The 13,848-nt window shown below is 45.3% G+C and overlaps 1 protein-coding gene across 1 annotated transcript; it reads left to right on the forward strand.

The window, feature by feature from the left end:
- Nucleotides 1-1,473: 1,473 nt before the first annotated feature.
- Nucleotides 1,474-7,305, forward strand: LOC308439980 (ret finger protein-like 4A; the record flags this gene model as incomplete). The annotated part of the gene is made up of 3 exons (XM_080941912.1): nt 1,474-1,759; nt 5,182-5,760; nt 7,133-7,305. 3 exons carry the CDS (start codon nt 1,474-1,476, stop codon nt 7,303-7,305), a joined length of 1,038 nt encoding a protein of 345 aa, XP_080798038.1.
- Nucleotides 7,306-13,848: the final 6,543 nt, after the last annotated feature.

Raw genomic sequence — 13,848 nt, forward strand, 5'->3', positions numbered from 1 at the left:
TTTTTGAATCCTTGTCCTCAAATCCCAGTCACCCACCAACTGACGAAAGAGCACGCCTGACCATTTTTAAGTAAAATGAATTTTACTGTATAAAAACCTCACTTAAGCCAAACTTTCAATCTGATTGGATTTAAAAGAGACAGGTGGGGAGGAAGTTAGGAAGTGGTATCACCAGTAAATACCTCGTGGAGGTGGATACCACTCTAGAATTCATCTGCGGGCCAGAAGAGAGACCAGCAGAGGAGAGGTGAGCACAATTAGGCAGTATCTTTTTCAGTTCTCTGCTCTCTGTTAGGGACAGAGGAAAGACAACTCTGCAAGTGTCGTCTGAAGCTAGCCGATGCCAGGCAGTGTAGGGACACAGGGCTCCTCACTTAGGCAGCACAAGGTGAGACAGAGACTTTCAACACCCAGCCTGGAGAAGTAATGGTCTTCATTCTCTCGAGTCCAACCAGGGCTTGACTGACCAAATGAGGTAAAAGATATATTATTCCCATGGGCTCATTCAATATCCATGTGGGACAAGGGAGTTGGAGCATTCCTGGGTCAAGGTCAGCACTGTCCAATAGAAATAGAACATGACCCACATATGTAATGACAAGCTTTCTAATTATCAAGGTAAAGAAAATAAAATAAAATAATTTTCCTCAATGTATGTCAATATCAAAAATTAAGGAGCTGGAGAGATAGAGATGGCTCAGGGCTTAAGAGCACCACATGAAATACCCACCTACATGGCAACTTACAACTATTTGTAACTGCAGCTCCAGGAGCTCCAACACCTCTGGCCTCCCTGGGCACCAGCACTCACGTGCACATACCCACATCTAAACATATACACAAGTGTACACAACTAAAACTGATAAAAATAAATGTTGTTCTGTATAATACACCATGTAATGTGTCTCATACTCACAGCCCATTGCAGTTCAGAGAAGCCCCACTCGACCACTGAAATGAGTCTGTGAGTAAAGGTGCCCACCACAAAGTCTAACAACCTGAGTTCAAGCTCCAAGCCCCACACGGTGGAGAGAAAAAGCTGACTCTACTGGCTGTCGTTTGGCTGTCATACATGTACCACAGCCCACACACCTTCCCACACACATACACACAAAAAGAAACAGTAAGGTAGTAAATAAAGACAGATACGCCCCTTTTCAGGTATTCCACAGTCCCGTGTGGGCTAGTGGCTGCCACACTGTATATTCTAGGTGAAGATCCTTTCACAGCTCAACTGAAAGGTCACCAAAAGGTCAGGGAAGACTTGTATCTGTTCAGCTAGCATTTCAATATCAGAAGTTCAAAGTTAGGAGTCAGTTAGATCTGTGTTTTGTTCTTGTCTTTATAACCTGTTACTAATGACCATGATAGTCCCATGTCATCCCATGCAGAGATGACAATCTCTCAAGATCTAACAGTCATTCAGCTCGAGACAATTTCAGTACCTTATGTGTTTCCTCTCAGGCGTTGACCATGGCTCATCTCTTTAAGGAGAAAAGTAGCTGTTTTTCCTGCTTTCGTTACCTGGAAAGACCTGTGTACTTGGACTGTGGATACACCTGCTGCACCAAGTGCCTTGACTCGATGGAGAAAAGTCCTGAGGGGGACGGTGTAGTGTGTCCCAACTGCTCTGAGGTCTCTTTGAAAGAAGACACCATACATGCTAAACAGTTAGAATCCCTGATTACCAAGATCAAAGACCTAGAGCCACAGCTGAACTTTATTCTGACAATGAACCCAAGAATGAAGATATTTCAAGGTAAGAAGTCTTCAAACATCTCCAAACCCATAAGGAACTCTGGGGAAACCAACTTCCCAACAGCTCCCTGTTTAATTCTGAACATTGGCTAAAGTCAGGAACCTAAAACTTCATTCTTCCCAAAGCACAGCACCTCTCAGTTCCCCAAGTATAGATTAGGAGTGCCTGGGAAAACTGTCTGCCTCTACCTCCCAAGTGTTGAGACTAGGTGTTATACACCATCTCAGCACACCAACCTTGAGATTTTTTGTTTATACCGTGTGGATGAGTGTTTGCCTGCATGTATGTATATATGTTCACCACATGCACATCGGGGTGCATGGAGGTCAGAAGAGGGGATCAAAGCCCCTGAAAATGGAACTACAGGTGGTTGTGAGCTGCTGTGTGAGTGCTCAAAACTAAATCTGGGTCCTCCACAAGAGCAGCACGCGATCTTTGTCACTGAGCCATCTCTCCAGCCTCCTGGAAAATTTTAAGGACGTACAATACTTAGGTCATGCCCTGGTCCTCTACAGTCCGGTATAATAGCTACTGGTAGCTATTGAACACTTTAAATAATAATATAATTATATATAATGCTTATATTATATATATAATAATTACAAATCAATTATAAATAAGATAATTATACAAAATTAGTATATATGATATTACTAAAGTATAATACTTTAAATAATCTTAAGTAAAATATACTGTCGTAATGTTATTTGTTCATACTGCTTTTTAAATTTTTTCAGTTGCATTTGTTTTGGGAGGTGCACACATGCCATAGCATATGCGTGTGAAGGTTAGAGGACAACTTGCAAGAGTCAGTTCTCTCGTTCCACCGGGAGGGTCTGTGGGCTCGAACTCAGATCATGCAGCTTGCAGAGCAAGCTTTTGCTCACCAAGCCACGAAGCTAGTCCTCATATTACTTTTGATATATTTATGAGAAAATCTAAACTGTGGGTCCACATTGAGTTCATTTTGATGACAGTACACCAGAAGATAACTTTTTGAATTTGACAATGTCTCAGTTGCCTGACAACCTGCTTTGAGGCAGATTTTGACTCTGCAGTGCACGCACATCCCGGCAGTGCTGATACTGTTTTCTTACCATGCACACGTGGATTGGCACTGGTGAATATGGTGTCTGACAGTGAGGCCCAGAGTCTCAAGTGCTCAAATGTTCCCAGGTGATTCTGATGTACAGACGGCATAGGTAACCACGGTGATGGATTAAATCATCCAGAGACTCAGGTAGAGTGGTGGAAGTCAGCTGATGGCCATGTAGAGTTAGGTCTAGTTACAGACAGACTCGGGACCCAATGACTACACATGTGCTTTCTACTTCGGTGCTGCAGAAAATAATGACTGGTTCTGTGTGCGTGTGTGTGTGTGTGTATGTGTGTGTGTGTTTGAGGTCATGTAGAGGTCAGGGGACTCAAGAGAATAACTTTGTGGTATCTGTTCTCTCCTTCTGTCATTATGTGTGTGTGTGTGTTCTGTGAATCGAACCAAGGCTTCCAAGGCAAGGCCTTTAACCACTGAGCAATTGTACCATGTCCCATATCACATTCATTCTGCACTGCTGTTCTGTCTTAGAGAACGGTGTGCAGCTAAAATTATCATAACCCAGTCGTATGTAAAATGAGCTGAGGTCAAGAGGCCAGTCTACTCCTACTGGAGTCCTAAACCCCAGGCTTGTTGGAATGTACACAGTTCTTTCTCATTCTCTGTTCTTGGCAGCTGTGTGAAGTGTGGATACAGTGGATGCACTTTTTGCATAACTCCATCTAAAGTATCAGCTGTGGGGGGGGGTCTTTCTGTTATTTACTTTATTTGGGTTTGTTGTTGAGACAGAGTCTCACAGTGTAGACCTACCTGCCCTGGAACTTAAATAAATCCACCTGCCTCTGAGTGCTGGAATTCAAGACATGCAGCAACATATCCCACCCCATTGTTTAGTTCTTGCTCCATACAAACTTGTATTTATGATGCTGAAATGCATTCCAGAATATTCTTTGTCTTTAATTAGTAAACAGTATAGTGCCCTCCCTCCCCCTCCCTCCCCCCACTGAGCCAATAATTAGGAAGCTCTCCTAGCTGCTTTGCTAAAACCCTGACTTAGGGAGGGAAGGGTTCACTTGGCTCACACTTCTAGGTTACAGTCCCATCACTGACAGAATTGAGGCAGGAGGTCTGTGAAGGAGGAATGCTGCTTGCTGACTTGTTTGCCAGCAGAGGGATCTTTCACATGCTTAGCCAGCTCCCTCAGAAAACCCAGAACCACCTGGCCACACACAGGCCAGCCCACATCAATTATGTGGAGTTGGTGGATAGTGAAAACTAGGGCAGGAGCCAGGTGAGGCGCTGGGCTTTACAAAGGGTCTGAGGTTCTGTCGGCCCCACTCTCACTTTATTCTTCCCTGTCCTGCTGTTTAAGGGCTACTTTGAAGGCCACCAAGTTATTCCTTCAAGTTTATCTGACCCTCTGAATCCATGTGTTTCCCTCAGAGAACACACTCAAGATTTAAACCATGACACCATGCAACTTCTTGTCTGAATTGTTGCCAGGAACCCAACATACACAGCAAGTTTATATTTTTAATCCCAGCACTTTGGAGCAGATCAGGTGGGCCTCTGCGTTCGTGGCTACCCTGGTGTATATGAGTTCCAAGCCAGCTTCCACTGTCCACATTCATGAGCACGGGGATTCCTTCCTTTACCTTGACTTCTCCAAAATTAACTTGCCCATACTCAGAACTCCCAGCAGTAACTGTTTTCTATGTGTATGTTTGTATGCATTAATGCGCATGTAGGGGCTGGAGAACAACCTCAGCTGTCATTCCTTAGCTGCCATGCATCCTGTGGGTTTTTCGTGGGGTGGGGGTCTGAGGGGCCAAACGAATTAGCCGGCAAGCCCAGACATCTACCTGTCTCTGTCTAGTACTTGGATTAGAAGTGTACACCCTGGACCGGTGAGGCAGCTCGCCTGATGGAAGGCCTTGTGTCAAGCCTGACGACCTGAATTTGATTGCATGGGAACCACATGTTGGAGAGAACCAACCAAGCTGTCTTCTGGTCTCCATATACATAATTGTGGTGTACACACACATACGTATAAGGAATGTAAAGCACTTTTTAAAGAATCTAATTACCTGGTCACCAGGATTAAATAAGTGCAAAATTTAATATTTTCCTATTCTACAGTGAGTATTGTTTCTTCTGCCCCTCAGATATTAGTCAAAAACTAAATGGTGTAGAAATTTCTTACAGCCACTTTTATTCTATGTAAAATGTTACCTAACTTGGAAGGTCTTGAAATTTTCCACAAAATGTGACCTTAAAAAAAGGGTAGAATTAAAGTGAGGTAAATGTGAATGACAGAATCCATGTTGGCTTCTTATCTTTGCTGAACTACTGGATTTTCTTTACACAGTGAACATGACCTTGGATGTGGACACAGCCCAAAATTACCTCATCATCTCTGATGACCTGAGGAGTGTCTACCATACGACTCAGGAGCAAGACCGAAAGAAATGTGTAGAAAGATTCAATATCTCCCCTTGCGTCCTGGGCTCTCCTCTGTTCACTTCAGGACGCCATTACTGGGAGGTGGTGGTGGGAACCAGCAAAGAGTGGGATATAGGCATTTGCAAAGAGTCCATTAATCGACAAGAGGCGATTTATTTGTCAGAACAAAGTGGCTTCTGGACCGTGGGTGTGAGAGATGGCGAGGTCTATGCAGCCAGCACTGACCCTTTAACCCCGCTCCTCGTGAACCCTCGGCTGCACAGAGTGGGCATCTTCCTTGACATGCTGGAGAAGAGTGTTTCTTTCTGGGATCTTAGCGATGAGTCCCACATCTATACATTCTTCAAGCTTCCTGACACAGATGCATTTCGCCCATTCTTTGCACCAGCAAATACCTATCCAGATGGTGAAGAGAACGTGCTCAGTATCTGTCCTGTAACAAACCCCAGCATTTTCCGGCTTCCGGTTAACCCGAACGAGGAAAGTAACCCTTGAATATGAAATCTGCTATGGAAGTGCTGCGTACCCACAGCCACGGCTAAGAATTGAGTTTGGCACACATAGAGTACAAAAGCATTACAGAAATACATGGAGGGCCTCATGGATGCTAACCAGTTACAGGAAATGGCATTTTAAGTATTATCATGGTTGTTTTCTTTGGAATTTATGTTTAAATTTCTGTTCACATTCATATATTGTGACTTTTACTTAGATTGCTTTCCTTTTTAGTAGCTATAATAGTGTGTGGTACTGTGAAATAAATGATAATTTTACATATGACTGAGCAGGATGATGTTTTTGTTTTGTTTTGTTTTTTGTTTTTTGTGAAAATAGAATCTCTATCATAAGGTGCAACTACTCCCATCATGAACTAAGAAACTCCAACAAGCCATTTCTGATCTGGTGTACACACAGTATTACCTTTAGGATGTGTTTTAGAGCCTGGTTTTTAGTGTCCAGTATAGAAGGTGGCCTGACTAGTTAAGAGCAGTTTAAGGTCAGTCTGTACTGCCGCTCAGGAAGCAGGTTAGGGTACTCCCACCCCACCAGAAATATCCTGAACGCGGAGGAGTTTCCAATGTACCAAAATAAAAATGAAGCCCCTCTCCTAACACGTGTACAAAACCACTCACCAGTTATAAGAGTATCTTCAATAAAGAATCGGAGGCTTCGAGCCAGGCAGAGACAAGAATACCACTCTGCTGAGGTGGGCATATCTGGGGTGAAACCAGTTGCACCACCGGCACCTTGGCTAGTGTGCCTCTCAGAATGGGAAGAAGGGCGTGGAGAGAAAAGGACCCGGGACCCGAGCTCTGGCTGTGTGTGCGCTTTCATGTCAGGCCGGTTTGGATTCCTGGATCTGGGTGACATAAATGGTGACAAAACAAATACAGATGTAAGGGGCACCTTGTAAGCAGGTGACGAGAACTGTCCTCGTGCAAACCTCTCCTGTGCCTGCTGTTTATGCCGAGGCTCTGGCAGCTGTCAGGAGGCGTGCAGAGATGATCTGCCTCACTTTTGAAGATGAGGCTGTTCTGCTTTCTCGGTGGCAGGCATCCATGCAAGATTTGTAAGCAGTAGTAATTTAACAGAGCTCGTATAAAACAGAGGACGTGAAGCCAAATTTACAAGTTGGTTAAAAAGAGAAGAGACGAGAAGGCAGCTTCATACAAAGTTCTCCCTCCTGCGCCAAGTGATTTTTCTTTCTTTTTTTTTTTTTTTTTTGTTTTTTTTGTTTTTTTGTTTTGTGTTTTTGATTACAAATGTAATTCTGAGCAGAAAAACTGGGATTTGGGGGCAAGCCATCTTTGCATACGAAATATCCAGAGGACATTCACTCTTTTCTTTTTCTCTAGTGACACCTGCCAGAGGCGTTTGGTGTGACACCCAGTCTGGCACCAGCTGCAGCTGTCGGTTGCCATGGCAGGGATGCGGCTACATCCTCTGCTTCTTCCAGTTCATCCTGGCGTTCCTGGTGGACACAGCAGGGAGCCACTCCTGGGGAGGCAACTCTGTAGAAAGAGGATAAGGAGCCAAAGTGGGCCAGCAGGTTGATCCAGCGGGAATCTCTTTCCCAGAGAGAATCTCTGATAGAGCTAAAGAAAAGTAAATACTTCAATTCCAAATGGAAAACTCCAGTTCCAATACATGGGGTGTATTCATTCATCCAGTACATGTCGTAGAAACCGAACACCACTAACTGGTTAGACCCCATCCTCCTCCCCACGGCCACCGCCTAGTCCTCCAGAGAGAGATCGCTGCCAATCTCCCCTCCCCCGCGCCTCAGGCAGGGCTGGAGTCACCGCAGCGGTGGCAGCCACGAGAAGCCACTATCAGAAACCTGTATGAGGACCAGGCGCCTCCCCTCAGCCGCAGACACATGTGGGAAGGCCTTGATTTTCTAAATGACTAGGAAATAAGACCTATATATCAATAGTAAAGAAGAGAAATGTGTATATATGCTGTCCCGACAAGTTACTTTTAACATCACAAATTATCACACATACACATTGAATATTCACCAAGGGTAGATATATGTAGCTATTAAAATGCTAATTTTTGAGTTACCTGCACTCCTGAGGGCTGGAGAGAGATACCTCAGTGGATTATATGCTTGCCAGGCATAAGGACTTGAGTTAAATCCTCAGATGGAGGCAGGGGAGCCTAGAGAGAAGATAGGACTCAGTTCCGTTCCCAGCACCACATCAGGCAGCTCACTATTGCTGTAGCTCCAGCTCCAGGGAATCCAGTGCCCTCCTCTGGCCTCCATACATACTTGCACACATATGCACATGCTTTCACAGACACACCACATATACACGTAAAAATAAAATCAATCTTTTTTTGTTTATTTTATTTATATAAGTACGCTGTATCTTTCTTCAGACACACCAGAAGAGGGCATCAGATCCCATTACAGATGGTTGTGAGCCATCATGTGATTGCTGGGATTTGAACTCAGGACCTCTGGAAGAGCAGTCGGTGTTCTTAACCACTGAGCCATCTCTCCAGCCCTAAAATCAACCTTAAACATAGCAACTCAGCCTAAATAAATAACAGAGAGGTAAACATGTGCATGGTGAGAGCAAGCAAAACAGCCAAAAATGGTGACTGACTATAACCCTAACACTTGGAAGGATTGGCCAGGAGGACTATAAGCTCAAGACCAGCCTGTGTTTTGTGGTGAGTTCAAGGCCATTGTGGGCAACTTAGTGAGACCCTGTCTCAAAAGAAAAAAAAGGGTTGGAAATGTAGCTCAGTGAGAGAGCAGCTGCCTAGCAAGATGAAACCCTAAATTCAATCCTCAGTCCCAAACCAAAAAAACAAGAAAGAAAGAAAGAAAAAATGAGGGCAAAGCTGGATATGGTTCCATGACAGAGCATTTGCTCAGCATTGTGAGGTCCTAGGTTCAAATCCCAGCACTAGAAAAAGTTTTAGGTAAAGCTTAGTGATACTCGCCTATAATCCCAGAACTTGAGAGGTGGAGGCAGGAGAGTCAGAATTTTCAAGTCATCTTTGGCAGTATAGAGAAGTACATAGAGCCTAGGCTATGTAAAACCATGTTTCAAAAGCCAGAGGGGGCTGATCATGGTGAAACATGGGTGAAGTGGAAACGTAAGGGTTCTTTGGAAAGTCGGTTGGATGGTGTTTTGCTGGAGTAAACATGTAAAGGAACGTTTAGCTGAAGCAGACACAGGACAATGGATGTTCTGGTAAAGCAAGCACATGAAAGAACACGTGATGAAGGAGTCTTTGCTAACAACACACATGTATTGGTCCACCTTACATTGCACAGTTGAGCTCCATTTCTGTCGGGACTACTTAGAGAGAAACACACCAGAAAACTTCTGGTGGTTTGCTTTTTTTTCCTGCTTCCATGGACTCAGGCTGATTGGCACAGTGATGTCAGCTGACACAGGTGTACATGCTGAGACAGGTGTACATGCAGAGACAGGTTACATGCTGAGACAGGTGAACATGCTGAGACAGGTGAACATGCAGAGACAGGTGTACATGCAGAGACAGGTGTACATGCAGAGACAGGTGTACATGCAGAGACAGGTTACATGAAGAGACAGGTGTACATGCTGAGACAGGTGAACATGCTGAGACAGGTGTACATGCTGAGACAGACGAACATGCTGAGACAGGCGAACATGCTGAGACAGGTGTACATGCTGAGACAGGTGAACATGCTGAGACAGGTGTACATGCTGAGACAGGCGAACATGCTGAAACAGGTGTACATGCTGAGACAGGTGAACATGCTGAGACAGGCGAACATGCAGACAGGTGTACATGCTGAGACAGGCGAACATGCTGAAACAGGTGTACATGAAGAGACAGGTGTACATGCTGAGACAGGTGTACATGCTGAGACAGGTGAACATGCAGAGACAGGTGTACATGCTGAGACAGGCGAACATGCTGAGACAGGTGAACATGCTGAGACAGGTGTACATGCTGAGACAGGTGTACATGCTGAGACATGTGGAGAACACATGTCTGGAGGGTATAAATAGGACTGGATAGTCAGTAACAAGGACAGAGCTTGGCTGCTGGTATGGCTAGCTTGTGGATCTTGTGTCTTCCCGGAGAGAGCCACACCTAAGAATGTCTCCTGGTGTTCCTTCTGGTCCCTATTGTTGACTTGTGCTGAGGCTGAGGGCTGGCTGTCTCTGCTAAATAGTGCTACCACTGCTGATTCGTAACTCTAACAAATGGACAGCTGGTGTATCCGTGAAATGTTTGTGAGTGGATGGAGCTGCCTCTGCTGACCTGTGAACTGTGAGCTGATTTCCAGACAACACAGACACGAGTTGCTCCAAAGAACCTGTCTAAACAGGTCTACTTCCCCCATATCCTTTCTTTCCCACTACCTCTGGTGGGTGGTGGGTTAAAAGGGAGGTTAAAGTGTTTAAGAACCATCCTTAAAAATAGGTTTTGAAAAAATTAAAGTTACACATGAGTTTAATCCCAGAACTCAGGAGGCAGAGAGAAGTGAATTTCCATGAGTTTGAGGCCAGCCTGGTCTACAGAGTGAGTTCCTGGACAGCCAGGCCTGTATAGAGACCCTATCTCAGTAAAATAAAAGTCAGAGGGCCAATGATGTGGCTCGGCAGGTAAAGTTTCCAAGCCTGATAACCTCTGATTCCTACAGTCACAAGGTAGAAGAAAACCGATTCCTTCAAGGTGCCTTCTAAATTATACACACATGCTCACACACACACACACACACACACACACACACACAGAGAGAGAGAGAGAGAGAGAGAGAGAGACGGAGACAGACACACATTCACACACATCCAAAATAAATGATTTAACTTTTCACTTCATACCATCAAATTTCTACTCCCATAACTTCCTCCTGACTTTTCGTTTTGTTTTTGATAAGGGAAACCTGTCACAATGCACATATAGAGGTGAGAAAACAACCTTTGCGAGTCAGTTTTCTTCATCCACCATGTATTCCCAAATTGAATTCAGGCTGTCAGGCTTCACAGCAAGTGCGTTTCCACTGACTTGGGAGAGGGGCTAGTCTGAGCTGGAAGTGACCATGACTGTACACAAACCAATGGACAGTGAGGGTTACAATATCCGTTTGCTGTAACAAAGTCCACAGATTGGTGGCTTAGACAGCATAGGATATATTTTCTCACTATTGGGGGTTAAAAGTTCAAAGCCACATGTCAGGGTTGATTTCTCCATGTGTCTGAGCCCAGCCCTTCCTCCTTTTTTCTTCTCATATGTGTGTGCAAGCGCATGTGTGCATGCATAATTGTGAGTGTAAGTAGCATACAATGAGTTTATGAATTTTTTTATTTTTATTGCTGTGTGTGTGTGTGCACGTGCACACACACACACACACACACACACACACACACACACACGCAGGAGTCCAAAGGGCAGGAAAGGGGACTTAAAATCCCTGGAACTGGAGTTACACGGGTTTGTGAGCCACCCAACATGGGTGCTGGAAACTGAATTCCAGTATTCTGCACATGCCCCTAAACTGCTGGGTCGAGCTTCCTGTCCAATTTCTCTTAACTTTTAATGTGTATGCTTACACACTACTTACACACTGCACCCACTTATGTGCTACAATGAACATCTGGAGGTCAGCAGATGACTTGCAGAAGTAAGTTCTCTCCTTCTAAGTGGTGGAAGTGCTGCCTGCAGCAAGTGCTTTAACCCTCTAGGCCACATCTGGCCTTCATGACATTTTCATATATACGGTTGATTCCACAATCCTTACCCCAAACCCTCTTCTTTGTTCTTGTTGTTCCTTCTTCCCCAACAGTGTTCTGGTGTCCTTTAATGAGAGTATGTGACTTACAGAATTAAAGCATACTTAAACAGCCTCACGTCCTTAATCATCCTGACTCCAAATACAGCCATGTCCTGAGGCACTGCCTGCTTTGGGGGAAGACTCAATCCAGTCCACTGCAGTGTCTGCTCATACATGTCCTGAGAGGTTGCTCCACCTCGTGTGTCTATCAAGAGGAGACAGAGGGCCCTGGGGATGAGTATATGAGAGCAGAGCATGGACCAGAGTGGGCAAGACTGACCATGAGACTTTATTAAGTTCCTTTCTGAATATATTACTCAGAAAGACCTTACCCTGGGTCCCTGCAGTTCCCCCAAAAGCCCTGCCTGCACCAACCCCTGCACCATCATTAGCTCTTGCTCCTTCTGTTGCACAGAAGCAAATGTTCAATACAGTAACTGCTGTGGAATTAAGTTTCTCCAGATTCAGTATGAAACTCAGTAGTGCCAGGATTAGACTGGCTTGCTTCACCGTGCCACACTTGAAAACCTAGTATTCTAAGGAACTAACACCCTGAACAAGCGATGCTTCCTCTTAGTTGTGGGTCCTAGGTCTGACACTTCAGGTGTAAGTATGGAGCCTGGAGTAACTGCAGAAACTAGGAAATAAAGGGGGACCATGGAAGAGCAGAAGATGCAGGTGCAGGTCTCAGGACAGCTGGGATGACAGAGGGACACTGTGCCTCCCAGAACAACATATGCTATTGCTCTTGCCCTTGGTTACCTCCCAGGGTCTAATAGCACTTCTTGTTAAGGTTTAACTCTTGTAAAGAACTAGGTTCTTGTGGCAGTTTTGGTTTTGGAGATAAAGTCTATGTAGCCTTGGCTGTCCTGGAGCTCAGAGATCTTCCTGCCTCTGCCTCCTCAGCCTTTGAGATAAAGGGTGCACACAGCCATACCTGGCTCCTATAATGGCCATGGGGTCTTTAGTAAAGGTATTTCTTAGATATGAAGGAAAGGGGACAGCGCTTCCCATGCAGCTGCTCTCCCTTCTTGTCTTCCTCTGGCTTAACTGCTCCACTGGGTTCAGAGGACGTGGGACATTTTATTACCTCCATCTACTTCTCAGAGACATAGAGGGTGAGGGGCGGGGTTAGGGCTGGGGAGATCGCCTGACAACCTGAGTTTGATCCCCAAAACTCATGTAAAAAGTCTGATTCAGTGGGGCACATGTGTAAATCCAGGATCCCTACTGAGACGCAGACAGGTGAATCTCTCAGAAACCTGAGTACATGGCTCAGTGGCAAAAATAAGAGTTAACATAGCAATTTTTAAGTGGGAATCCTACAGGAAATGAGGGTCCCGAGGAAACAGGCCTTTGCAGGGGTGATGGTGGCCTGGAGCCTCAGCATAAGGAGCTACGCCAAGTGGTGGGTTCTGCAGTCATCTGGATTGCTAGATCTTTCTCTGTGGTGCAGTCACCAGAGACTTGTGCCCCAAATCTCTGTCTACAAGAACCTGTGGTTCCCACCCAAAAAAAAAGGAAAGAAAAAAGCAGAAGCATACCATTAGCAGGAAATGAGGGTTCCTGTTTTGTGCACTGAGATGGGGAGGGTCACCAGAGAGACTGTGTCAGGAATAGTTTTCAAATGAGAAGCTGCTTTGGCAGAGCAGGAGAGAACCCACACACCCCACCCGTGGTAGCACACTGCAAGGTAATGGAGGTGGTGGTTTACGTTCTACACCTTGAGAGAGGAACCGGCCTTTGCTTACCAAAAGCATCTAGGGATACTTCATTTCTGATCACCATCTCTTCGTAGGAGCCCTGGGAGTACAGATGCACACTTCTGTGCAAATCTTCTCTAAGTTCTAGATGTCTCAACGCAGTTCCTCACACTTCACATGGTAAGTGCTTCACTACTGAGCCTCAAAAGGGTCTTTTACATACCCATTCAGCTAGGCTGTTTGGCCAAGTAGCCAGGATGTGAACCCACCAACCTGCTGCCCTTACTGGCCAGATCAAAGACTGCACCTCGCTTTTTCAATTGGGTACTGGAGGCCGACCAGAATGCGTTGCACAGTACCACGCTGAACCTCATCTCCAGCCCCTAAACATACTGCCTAGAAATGAGGTGTCACTGAAGAGCCCTCACTGCTAGGGGAGCCGACGTTTGAGCTGAAACATCTTGTCATAGGGATGCTGAGCCTCAGGGGCTGGCTGGAATATTCTGGAATAAGATGAGGCACAACCCGTTTGGAGTTGTTTTGTACTCCGGACTGTAAGGAAGATGCAAAGGGAATA

The sequence above is a fragment of the Micromys minutus genome (assembly GCF_963924665.1).
Source record: "Micromys minutus genome assembly, chromosome: 30".
Taxonomy (NCBI): Eukaryota; Metazoa; Chordata; class Mammalia; order Rodentia; family Muridae; genus Micromys; species Micromys minutus.